Raw genomic sequence first — 13,400 nt, 5'->3', positions numbered from 1 at the left:
TATATAGGCGGGAGGCATATGGCGGCCTCTGTCACCCCCTTAAAGTCGGACAACACAGCAGCAAATATAAAAAATAAAAAAACAATTGTGTTGTTCCTCTAAATGTATCAATAAGGCGCAATGTGCCAGCAGCATATGGAAGTACACAATGATTCAGGGGTAAATAATAGAATAGAACACCGGCACCAACCACACATCTGCTGTTTGATCCCCATCCACAGCTCCTGCGCGGTGTGGGATTAGTCCCCCAAGCAGGAGTTTAAGAATAGCTTGCTGCTGTTTCCCCCTGACTGTGCTGAAGATGGTGGTGCAGGTCTTCCTGTGACCAAATGAGGAGGCGGTGGAGGAAGTGAAGGTATGAGTAGGAGGCAACCTGGAGAGATAAACATCCAGCAATACTGGGTGGTGATAGGATGTCAGGTAGAACGCCTTCCGCCTCTGTCCCAGCCACCACTACATTTACCTAGTAGGCAGTTAGGGAGATGTAACATCCCTAACAGCTTACTGGTCCACGTATCAGTGCAGAGTACACACAGAAGCTTAATGGAATGCACTCCCACAGACAGGGGAATGTACAGTACACAGAGCAGGTTAAGGCTGTGTGCCCACGTTGCATTTTTGTAAGCGTTTCCGCAGCGCTTGAGCCGGATCAGACGCTGCAGAAATGCTTAAAAGAAGCTTCTCATTAAATTTAATGCATTTTTGGCTTTTTATGCCAATGCATGCGTTTTTTTCCGCTGAGGAAATACTTAGCGGCTAAAAATGCAGCATGCTCATTAATTTCCGCATTGCTCCATGTTTTTAGCTGTTTTCAATGTTCCCAGAAAACGCGCAGAAAAAAATGCATCAAAAACGCGCGTTTTCTGGGAAGGAGTCCTGGTTTCTGAGCGTTTAAAAACGCTAACGTGGGCACATGGCCTAAAGGACAGTACTCCCAAAGGCAGGAGGGTGAAGAGTACACACAGCGTCTTAAATAACAGAGCTCTCATAGGAAGGGAGTTGCAGAGTACACATGACAGCATAAAGGACAGTGATCCCACAGATATGGGTGCAGAGTACACACGGCGGCTTAAAGGACAGTACTCTCACAGATAGGAGAGTGTAGAGTGCACACAGCAGCTTAAAGAACAGGACTCTCACAGACAGGAGATTTCAGAGTACACACAGGGGCTTAAAGGACAGTACTCCCACAGATATAGGTGCAGAGTACGCAGAGCAGCTTTTAGCACAATATTCCCACAGGCAATGGGTGCAGAGTACACAGAGCGGCTTTTAGCACAGTACTCCCACAGGTGGGGGATGCAGGGTACACAGAGTGGCTTTTAGCACAGTACTCCCAGAGGCGGGGGTCCAGAGTTCACAGAGAAGCTTTTAGTACAGTATTACCCCAGATATGGGTGCAGAGTACACAGAGTGGCTTTTAGCACAGTACTCCCAGAGGCGGGGGTGCAGAGTTCACAGAGAAGCTTTTAGTACAGTATTACCCCAGATATGGGTGCAGAGTACACAGAGTGGCTTTTAGTACAGTACTACCCCAGATATGGGTGCAGAGTGCACAGAGCGGCTTTTAGCACAGTACTCCCAGAGGTGGGGGTGCAGAGTTCACAGAGAAGCTTTTAGTACAGTATTACCCCAGATATGGGTGCAGAGTACACAGAGTGGCTTTTAGTACAGTATTACCCCAGATATGGGTGCAGAGTACACAGAGTGGCTTTTAGTACAGTGCTACCCCAGATATGGGTTGCAGAGTACACAGAGTGTTGTTGCAGAGTGCGCAGTCACTATCTGTCCCTCACTCCAGCTGCATCCTATCTCTACACTAATCAGAACAGAATGGCGGCCGACTCGTGATCTGGCCTTTATACAGGCCTGGTCACATGCTACGCCAGCAAATTACAGCTATGTCAATACTTGGAATTGCTGTGATGGCTTTGGAAGTGCCCACAGTCTAAAGGCTTGCTGATTGGCTGTGCTATAGCCTTTCAACAAGCTTTATTAGACAAAAAGAGTAGTATACAGAGGTATGGATGTCAAATGGGATACTATAAATAATAACATACCAAGCAAATTGTAGATATTATCCCACATTAATAAAAATACCATGGACTGTAAAGGGACCAATTGTCAAAATTCACAAAGAAAGGGGAGGAAGAAAAACTTCCAAGACAACTCAAGGTCATAATATAAAATTGCTTTATTGGATTACAGGGGAAGGAACAATAAAACATGCTAAAATGCTGATAACTTATCAAAAAACATAAGGACACGATGGACCCTGTACTTGCTTGCTTGCACTTGCGCTCATCAGGTAATTTGGGACACGTGTTGTTACTGTGCGGGTATATGTGCCTTCTTTTTCTATGGCCTATGTGCAGGATTTGGTTACCGGTTTAATTATTTGGTCAGTGACATGGCAGTTTACCGCTTACCTACTTGTGTCCTTCTCATATCTTCTATGATTATTATAACATAAGCAGCAATTATGGTCCATCGTGTCCTTATGTTTTTAGACAAGTTATCAGCTTTTTAGTATGTTTTATTGTTCCTTGCCCTATAATCCAATAATGCAATTTTATATTATGACCTTGAGTTGATTTCTTGGAAGTTTTTCTTCCTCCCCTTTCTTCAATAAGCTTTATTAGACTGGCAAACCCAAACAGGAAACTGGACAGACAGTAAAAACACCGTGTTCGGCATTCGGTACCGCACACTAGGTGCCCAATACGAACCTCAGACTTTCCAGTTCGGGTTCACTCATCTCTAATGTCCAAGTCACTTTCATAGTATATGGGGGGAACGGTGCATTCCTTGCTCAGGGGTCATGTGCAGTCTGTGTCCTCCCATGATCCAGCCTGCTGACAGCCCACTCGATGGCATGTAGAGGCCGGATGCATTGGCACATCTCAGGGACATATGCTTCACCATCTAGAAATCCATAGAAAATCCAGGATGTGGGCACGTCTGACAAGGACAATTCAAACCACTGTGAGACAGTAAAGCTTCCTTTATTGGCAGTAAGTGGCTACAAGATTCAGTATATATCGTGTTGGTGTCTTCCCCGAGCCACAAAGAGTAACAAATAGGGGAAAAGGACATCAGGAAGAGAAGCCTTCTATGTAACGTGCACATAATCAATAATGATGAAGACAGAAGAGCAGAACACAGAAAAGCAACACAAATTGTAAGTTCTCAGTCACAGGAACGAGATTTCATGAGAACAATTATCAATAGTGAGAAAGTGAAATGTGAGTAATGTGTCTGGTGCCTGGAGGTTACATGAGATGGACGGGACTTCTGTACATGAGAAGAGGCGCCATCACCCTCCTGCTTATGGTGGATTACTACCAGTGTGGAGCCGCGACCAAAGAGATATTCAAACTATGGGGGAAAGCAGAATAATGAAATATAGGCACATTCCCCATATTATATTTTATGATAGTGACCACCACTTGTGTAACTATGATGGGCAGCTTGTCGCCAAAGGGTTTAAGAGCAAGAGCATCGCTCCAGGAAGGTAGTAGGACAATAGGAACCCAAGGTCTCAAGACGCCATGTTTGTTTGTAATAATGTGACTATAAAATGGCTACTTCTGTGTGAATGTTCTTATGTTTGTAAAGAGATGATCTCTAAGTAAAACATTTCCCACATTCTGAACATGAGTGCGGATTTTCTCCCGTGTGACACCTTTGATGATTAGTAAGAGCTGATTTATGTGCAAAACATTCCCCTCATTCTGAACATGAATATGGCTTCTCTCTTGTGTGAATTCTCTCATGTATTAGAAGATAAGATTTAGTTGTAAAGCATTTCCCACATTCTGAACATGAATATGGCTTCTCTCCTGTGTGAACTTTTTCATGTGCAAGAAGATTTGATTTCTTTGAAAAACATTTCCCACATTCTGAACATGAATATGGCTTCTCTCCTGTGTGAACTTTTTCATGTGCAAGAAGATTTGATTTCTGTGCAAAACATTTCCCACATTCTGAACATGAATATGGCTTCTCTCCTGTGTGAACTTTTTCATGTGCAAGAAGATTTGATTTCTGTGCAAAACATTCCCACATTCTGAACATGAATATGGCTTCTCTCTTGTTTGAATTCTCTCATGTATTAGAAGATATGATTTAGTTGTAAAGCATTTCCCACATTCTGAACATGAATATGGCTTCTCTCCTGTGTGAACTTTTTCATGTGCAAGAAGATTTGATTTCTTTGAAAAACATTTCCCACATTCTGAACATGAATATGGCTTCTCTCCGGTGTGAACTTTTTCATGTGCAACAAGATTTATTTTCTGTGAAAAACATTTCCCACATTCTGAACATGAATATGGCTTCTCTCCTGTGTGAACTTTTTCATGTGCAACAAGACTTGATTTCATTGAAAAACATTTCCCACATTCTGAACATGAATATGGCTTCTCTCCTGTGTGAACTTTTTCATGTGCAACAAGACTTGATTTCATTGAAAAACATTTCCCACATTCTAAACATGAATATGGCTTCTCTCCTGTGTGAATTCTTTCATGACGACTAAGCTCTGATTTATTTACAAAACATTTCCCACATTCTGAACATGAATATGGCTTCTCTCCTGTGTGAACTCTTTCATGACGACTAAGCTCTGATTTATTTACAAAACATTTCCCACATTCTGAACATGAATATGGCTTCTCTCCTGTGTGAACTTTTTCATGTGCAAGAAGATGTGATTTCTGTGAAAAACATTTCCCACATTCTGAACATGAATATGGCTTCTCTCCTGTGTGAATTCTCTCATGTGCAACAAGACTCGATTTCATTGAAAAACATTTCCCACATTCTGAACATGAATATGGCTTCTCTTCTGTGTGAACTTTTTCATGTGCAACAAGACTCGATTTCATTGAAAAACATTTCCCACATTCTGAACATGAATATGGCTTCTCTTCTGTGTGAACTTTTTCATGTGCAACAAGACTTGATTTCATTGAAAAACATTTCCCACATTCTGAACATGAATATGGCTTCTCTCCTGTGTGAACTTTTTCATGTGCAACAAGATTTATTTTCTGTGAAAAACATTTCCCACATTCTGAACATGAATATGGCTTCTCTCCTGTGTGAACTTTTTCATGTGCAACAAGACTTGATTTCATTGAAAAACATTTCCCACATTCTGAACATGAATATGGCTTCTCTCCTGTGTGAACTTTTTCATGTGCAACAAGATTTATTTTCTGTGAAAAACATTTCCCACATTCTGAACATGAATATGGCTTCTCTCCTGTGTGAACTTTTTCATGTGCAACAAGACTTGATTTCATTGAAAAACATTTCCCACATTCTGAACATGAATATGGCTTCTCTCCTGTGTGAACTTTTTCATGTGCAACAAGACTTGATTTCCTTGAAAAACATTTCCCACATTCTGAACATGAATATGGCTTCTCTCCTGTGTGAACTTTTTCATGTGCAACAAGACTTGATTTCATTGAAAAACATTTCCCACATTCTGAACATGAATATGGCTTCTCTCCTGTATGAACTTTTTCATGTGCAACAAGAGTTATTTTCTGTGAAAAACATTTCCCACATTCTGAACATGAATATGGCTTCTCTCCTGTGTGAACTTTTTCATGTGCAACAAGATTTATTTTCTGTGAAAAACATTTCCCACATTCTGAACATGAATATGGCTTCTCTCCTGTGTGAACTTTTTCATGTGCAACAAGACTTGATTTCCTTGAAAAGCATTTCCCACATTCTGAACATGAATATGGCTTCTCTCCTGTGTGAACTTTTTCATGTGCAACAAGACTTGATTTCATTGAAAAACATTTCCCACATTCTGAACATGAATATGGCTTCTCTCCTGTGTGAACTTTTTCATGTGCAACAAGATTTGATTTCTGTGAAAAACATTTCCCACATTCTGAACATGAATATGGCTTCTCTCCTGTGTGCATTCTTTCATGACAACTAAGCTGTGATTTATTTACAAAACATTTCCCACATTCTGAACATGAATATGGCGTCTCTCCTGTGTGAACTTTTTCATGTGCAACAAGATTTGATTTCTGTGAAAAACATTTCCCACATTCTGAACATGAATATGGCTTCTCTCCTGTGTGCATTCTTTCATGACAACTAAGCTGTGATTTATTTACAAAACATTTCCCACATTCTGAACATGAATATGGCGTCTCTCCTGTGTGAACTTTTTCATGTGCAACAAGATTTGATTTCTGTGAAAAACATTTCCCACATTCTGAACATGAATATGGCTTCTCTCCTGTGTGCATTCTTTCATGACGACTAAGCTGTGATTTATTTACAAAACATTTCCCACATTCTGAACATGAATATGGCTTTTCCCCTGTTAGTGGGCTTTTATCTTCAGCATTTCTTCTGTGACTTTTGTTTTGTTTAACAGTCTGTGAAGAATTTGGAGATAATTGTTCATTAAAATAAGATGATCGGTCTCTGCTGTGAACAGCTGGGGGTATATCTGAGATGTCTTCATGCTGTGTACAAGTATCTTGTGTGATACTAGAATCTTCTGAATTAAACTCTAAAGATATCAGATGTCCCTTGAAGCTCCTGGTACAGTCATCTGTCAAGAATAAAATGCATGTTATTATTTTTAAATAACATAACCTAAAATATTATGTTTGCATTTCCTGATGAAGATGAAGAGAATTTTCAACTTTCATCACGACAACGACCCTAAACAACCTTGAAGTCACCATAAGAACGGCTTCACCACGAGAAGATGAAAGTTTTGGAATAGCCAAACCACAGCCCAAAACTGAATGCAAATTCTGTGGGGACCTGAAGAAGGCACTGTACACAGGAGACACCCCAGCAATCTGACAGATATGGAGCGTTTGCACGGAAGAGCGGGCAAAGATCGCCAATTGTAGATGTCTCTTGAGATAGACCCAGACCCATATAGACTGAATTCTGCCAGAAATTCAAAGTTGACTGCAACAAATTATCAGTGTAAGGCATCTTTCACATTTTCACATGTCCTGGACTCCTGATAGTTCCGAAACGGGAGAAAACAGTACCGGTGCCATCAGTGTCCACATGTAAAATCCGTGTGGCATCCTTGTGCACCATCAGTGTGACACGTACTGGAATAGAATGCAGAACAGAAATGACAAACGTTTAGGTGTTAGATGTGCAAACAGAGGATAGACAGCTAGAGAAATAGATAAAAGCTATATAATAGATACAGTTGAAACCAGAAGTTTCCATCCACTATATATAAAGACACATATGCATGTGTTTCTCAATATCTGACATTAAATCAGAATAAACCTTTCCCATCTTAAGACAATTAGGATTACCATAATTATTAATATTTGCCAGAATAATGAGAGAATATTTTAAAGGGAATCTGTCAGTCTATTTTCCACCTATCAGGTGCCGGCACCGCCATCAGGGGCTTATCTACAGCATTTTTTAATGCTGTAGATAAGCCCCCGATGAAGCCTCATACCCCAAGATCGGACAACAGAGAAGGTGGAGGTGTTGGTCTGCTCCTATCACCCAAATGTACCTTTCAGGTTATCCCTCAAGTACCCCTCACTTGTCTTCCCTTCTTTTGAGGGCCATGCTGTCAGACTCTACATCCCCTTCTCCATGCGACTGGCGGTGGTGTATCATCCTCCGGGCCCCTCGCATCAATTCCTGGATCACTTTGCCACGTGGTTTCCACATTTTTTCTCATTTGATTTCCTCATCCTCATGAGAGACTTCAACATCCCTATTGCTCTCCCCCTCTCCATATCGGTTACTCACCTTTTATCTTTAACCTCCTTCTTTGGCCTTTCTGCAGCTTACTAGCTCTAATACGCATGAAGACGGAAACTCCCTCGACTTGGTCTTCTCCCAGCATTGCTCTATGGTTGATTTCACAAACTCCCCTCTCCCACTCTGTGACCACAACCTTCTTTCATTCTCGGCTTATAACTGCCATTCCGCTCAGGTCACCCCCCGCTTTCCACACTTCTAGAAATATACAGGCCAACACCCAGAAACTTATGAAGAACTTGCAGTCATCATTGGCTCCTATCTCCTCCCTCTCTTGTCCTGATTCTTCACTGAAGCATTATAATGAGACATTGCCTGGATGAAGCTGCACCTCCTATAAATAGAACAACTCAGCACAGATGGCGACAACCCTGGCACATGCTGCAAACATGTTTCCTACAGTGGTGCTCCAGGTGTGCCGTACGTCTGTGGAGAAAATCCAATCTACCTGAAGATTTCATCCATTATAAGTTTATGCTTAAAACATACAACACTTCCCTTCACCTATTTGAGCACCCTCATCACCTCACTATCAATAACCTGAAACATCTCTTTAATACTGTTCATTCCCTATTCAACCCAAAAGTGCAAGCCCCAACCACGGATCTCCGTGTTGATGATCTGGCCAATTACTTCAAAGAAAAAATTTACCATATCCGACAGGAAATTTTCTCTCAACCCCCTCACACCATGCGCTGTCCTTCATCCCCCACTGCATCTATCTCACTCTCTTATTTTGAACCAGTCAGAGAAGAAAAAGTGATCAGGTTCCTTGTATCTTCTCGGCCTTCTACTTGCACCAGTGACCCTATTCCGTCACATCTCCTCCAGTCCCTTTCCCCTGCTGTCACCACTCACCTAACTAAAATATTCAACCTCTCTCTCTTCCGGTATCTTTCCCTCCTCATTTAAGCATGCCATCATATATCCACTGCTTAAAAAACTATCCCTTGACCAAAATTGTACTGCTAACTATAGACCTGTCTCTAATCTTCCCTTCATCTCTAAACTCCTGGAACGCCTGATCCACTCCCATGTTATCCGCTATTTCTCAGATAACTCTCTTCTCGACCCTCTACAATCTGGTTTTCGCTCTTTATACTCTACTGAAGCTGCCCTCACTAAAGTCTCTAATGATCTACTAACAGCTAAATCTAATAGTCACTGCTCCATGCTAATTCTCCTGGACCTCTCTGCAGCATTCAACACTGTGGATCATCAGCTCCTCCTCACTATGCTCCGCTCCATTGGCCTCAAGGACACCGTTCTCTCCTGGTTCTCCTTCTATCTCTCTGACCGCTCCTTTACTGTATCTTTTACTGGTTCCTCCTCCACTCATCTTCCCCTTACTGTTGGGGTTCCTCAATGATCGGTCCTAGACCCCCTCCTCTTCTCTTTGTATACAATCAGTAGATTTGGTTTCCAGTACCATCTCTATGCTGGTGAAACCCAATTATCCACCTCCTCTCCTGACAGCACACCTGCCTCTTTAGAAAACACCAGTGATTGTCTTACCGCTGTCTCCACCATCATGTCCTCCCGCTATCTGAAACTGAACCTGTCAAAAACTGAACTCCTTGTGTTTCCTCCCTCTACTAACCTACCTATGCCTGACATTGCCATTTCCGTGTGTGGTTCTACCATTATTTCCCAGCAACATGCCTGCTGTCTTGGGGTCATGATTGATTCAGATCTTTCATTCATCCCCCACATCCGATCGCTGGCTAGAACTTGTTATCTGCACCTCAAAAACATTTCTAGAATTCAACCCTTTCTTACTTTCGACTCTGCAAAAACTCTTATTGTTTCTCTTATTCATTCTCGTTTGGACTATTGTAACTCTCTTCTAATCGGTCTCCCTCTTACCAAACTCTCCCCTCTCCAATCCGTCCTTAATGCTGCAGCCAGGATCATATTCCTCACCAACCATTACACCGATACCACTACCTTGTGCCAGTCATTACACTGGTTACCCATCCACTCCAGAACTCAGTATAAACTTATTACCCTCACCCACAAAGTGCTCCATGGCTCAGCACCACCCTACATCTTCTCCCTCATCTCAGTTTACCCTACCCATGCCCTCCATTCTGCTAATGATCTGAAGTTAATGTCCTCAATCAGAACCTCCCACTCCTGTCTCCAAGACTTTTCACGTGCTGCACCAATTTTTTGGAATGCACTACCCAGGTTAAGTCAATTAATCCGTAATACCCACAGTTTTAAGCGTGCCCTAAAAACACATTTCTACAGTCTCGCCTAACGTCTCAGTACATTAATCTAATTATCCCTGTGTGGCCCATTCAATATTTTTACCATAACCAGGTTCTTCATATCATGTTCTCACACGCTTTATGCATTTAATAGCCCTCTGTGTATATACTGCTACTTATTCTGGCTGATAACTGGTTCATGCAGCATTACATGAACACCTGATTTCTTAAATTATGGCTGGTCTGAACAATGAACGCAATTGTTGACATCCACTTTTCGTGTCTCCCCTATTTCCTCATAGACTGTAAGCTTGCGAGCAGCGGGGCCCTCATTCCTCTTGGAATCTGTTGATTTATGTGATTATTGTAATGCTGTAATGTCTTTTGTCTGTGGAATATGTTGGCGCTATAGGAATAAAGTATTATTATTACTAATAATAATAAATAATAATTATGGTAATCCTAATTTACTTAAAATGGGAAAAGTTTATTCTGATTTCGTGTCAGATATTGAGAAAAACATGTAGATCTGTCTTTTTATATAGTGGATGGAAACATCAAGTTTCAACTGTAGATAGATAGATAGATAGATAGAAATATGTCAGTGAGATATATAATCAGTGCCTTGTGTGTGTAGTTTTCTGAATTGTATTTCACTAATAAATAAGGTAAGGTTACTGCAGTTGAAAGCCTCCAGGTCACATGGGGGCAGCACTGGCAGTTGTGTACTGGGATAACCTTACTGACCTCACCGCTCGTCACGGCAGCCGGGTTCTCCCGGAGTGCAGCGTTACAACCAGTAGCGACTGTTGCGCCAGTCTATTGAGCTTTGTTCTCTGAACGGGGCTCCATACACTGGACAAAGAAGACATGGATCGTCATGGGACTTCCATTTGTGTTATGACAGACTGGTGTGGATTATTTTTTATTAAATAAATGTGCTAAAGAGGGAATTTGTCAGAGAGTGATTTTTACAAATGAAACACTTTTGTGTGTGTTAAATAGTTTAGACTTAGGGGTCAGTAATGGGGGTGTCTGACAGATGCCTCTCCGTTACTAACCCATAGGTTTGATGTCACCTGACATTACACAGCTGACATCAACCCCATAAACCATTACCCCGATTACCACCTCACAATGGCAGCTGGAAAGAGCTGATCTTAAGCGTCAGAATTGGCATATCTAATGGATGTGCCATTTCTGGTGCGGCTGTTATGGCCTTCCTGGAAATCATGGGGTACTACATTAGGCTAATTCCAAACTTTGCCACGGTGGCCAAACCCGTGATCAACCTCACTAAGGGGATAAAATTAGGCGTGGCCAAATGGACATCGGAGGCGGAAAAGGCCTTTCAAAAACTGAAAGTGGCTCTGTGTCGTGAAGAAATTTGTATTCCAAAAGGATGTTAGATTAGGAGAGTTCCTCTCAGGAGATACACGGAGAGGAGAATCCTGTTCTCTAGCTGAGTAGGAATCTGTAAGCATGTGAGAAAAATGATTCCATTGGAGAAAAGGAATGCCTGTCCATAAAGTGGGCGATGGACACATTGCGATACTATCTCTTAGGGTGAGAATTTAAATTAGTGTCAGACCATGGTCCACTCAGGTGGATGAGAAAGAATAAGAGGAAAAATGCTTGTGCTACCCACTAATTTCTAGCCCTGCAGGATGTCCGCTTTCAAGTAAAACATAGAGTCGGGAGTTACATGGTAATGCCAATGCCCTCTTGAGAATCCTGTGTCTGAAAGATGTCAAGCCCATGGCTTTAGGCAGAGGGGGAGGTATGTAAGGATGCTTGTTAAACACAGTGGATGGGAGATAAACCTGGAGTAACCTGGCCATGAAAGGTTCATTATGAGCAGGTGAACGGCTGCTCACCATATCGCAACCCCTGGGTGTGGTTCACTTGGTAAAATGACACCTGTTTGCCTCACACATTGTAGCATGTGTGGAGGTGTGTAGATTGAGTGCCTCTGCTGAAAGACTATGAAGCTAGACTATTGTATGGATGGACTGTTTGCTTTATCTTGTACTTTGAGCCGGACAAGGGCTGTATTTGAGTTTCCTGTGATGTGGTTTATGAGACTTTTAAATAGAAACATTTCCTGTGATACCTCATATCACTCCCAAGTGAGTAGCACTGTTATATTTGGTGTTATAAATGTGGGCAGTGTTCCCAGGGAACATGTGTGACTGCTACAGCGGTAGCTGTGACTGCAATACAGACTGATAATAAAAGTGTTAGTCTTGGACATGTTAGTGTCCAAGGTGGATGTAGGGAAAACCTGCTTTGAATGTTGTGTGTGAAGCAGACTGCAAGATAGTAGTTTGTATAAAAAAACTGGAGTCTGTAATGAGAAAGTAAGTTAATGTGTATGCACAATGTAAATGCATATTAGCACACGACTTTTACACAGAGAAAACAAAAGCAAAAACACAAATATCCTAAAATAAAAAAATAAACTGCAAAAAATGCATGAAGGTAGTAATAATAATAAAGGTACTTAGAAAACATAGTTTTGATCAAAGGAATGTACAAGCCATCCCGCCACATCAAGCCTTGTGGGACAGTCCTAATTCTTGTATTAAAACCTTTCCACTTGTCAAGTGACGTAAATGTGAACAAAGATCGTGGGACTGAACCACCAGTAAAAGCATAGGCCAGACAGGATGGATTTTCCAGCTCAGAAACAGGGTGTTCACATCCTTATATGCACAGGATGCACATTGAACTGAATAAAAAACTGGAGTCTGAACTGAAAAAGTAAGTTAATGTGTATGCACAATGTAAATGCATATTAACACACGACTTTTGATCAAAACTATGTTTACTAAAAACCCTTTCTACCTTCATGCATTTTTCTTTTAGGATATTTGTGTTTTGTTTTCTCTGTGTAATGGTTGTGTGTCGTGACTGCAGACAAAAGGGGGCTGTAAGTGAGAGACATTGGCATGGCATGCAGTCACCCATGGAAACTGGAAAAGGTGAAGTCCGGCATGTTTAGGGGACTGTGATACAAAGCTGTGTCCTATGAAATGATATTGACTGGTGTGAACTGAACACTAATATTATTTGCACTTGTGTAAATTGGACTTTAATGCTGTTAGGAAACACATCAAAGGGACTTTGTGTTTGAACTTTGTGGGTCACTGCCTCTTCACTGCGTAATGCTGCTACCGCTGCCTTACATAAGGTGGAGAATACAGGCAGTGTGAACTGAGGCATACCCCAGAGAGTGCTGCAGATCATTGTACAGGTCTGCTGGAGAAATAGAGGAACTTTTAGAGCATTTTGCGCTCAGTCAGCATTCGCAGCAAGAGGCTCTGAAGTTTTAGCGGTCACAGCAAAAGGTTCTGCAGCAGCAGGTGCTGCAGTTGCAGCTGG

At 41.7% G+C, this 13,400-nt stretch overlaps 1 protein-coding gene and 1 long non-coding RNA gene across 6 annotated transcripts in view; one reads left to right on the top strand and one right to left on the bottom strand.

Annotated features, from left to right (window-relative positions):
* The window catches only part of LOC141053976 (uncharacterized), a 166,570-nt gene that overhangs the window by 57,071 nt on the left and 96,099 nt on the right, over positions 1-13,400 (top strand). The gene's annotated exons all lie outside the window — the stretch shown is intronic.
* LOC141053954 (uncharacterized) overlaps positions 2,990-13,400 on the bottom strand; it is a 55,300-nt gene continuing 44,889 nt past the window's right edge. The window contains 2 exon segments of the mRNA XM_073551111.1: positions 2,990-4,064; positions 4,067-6,598. Coding sequence (XP_073407212.1) covers positions 3,628-4,064; positions 4,067-6,598 — 2,969 coding nt within the window. The 3' untranslated portion in view covers positions 2,990-3,627.

This window comes from Dendrobates tinctorius, unplaced genomic scaffold (genome assembly GCF_039654945.1).
Source record: "Dendrobates tinctorius isolate UK_male_01 unplaced genomic scaffold, ASM3965494v1 ptg000173l, whole genome shotgun sequence".
Lineage (NCBI taxonomy): Eukaryota > Metazoa > Chordata > Amphibia > Anura > Dendrobatidae > Dendrobates > Dendrobates tinctorius.
Note: the sequence above shows the minus strand (reverse complement) of the source record. Positions and strands in the feature narration are given on the sequence as shown.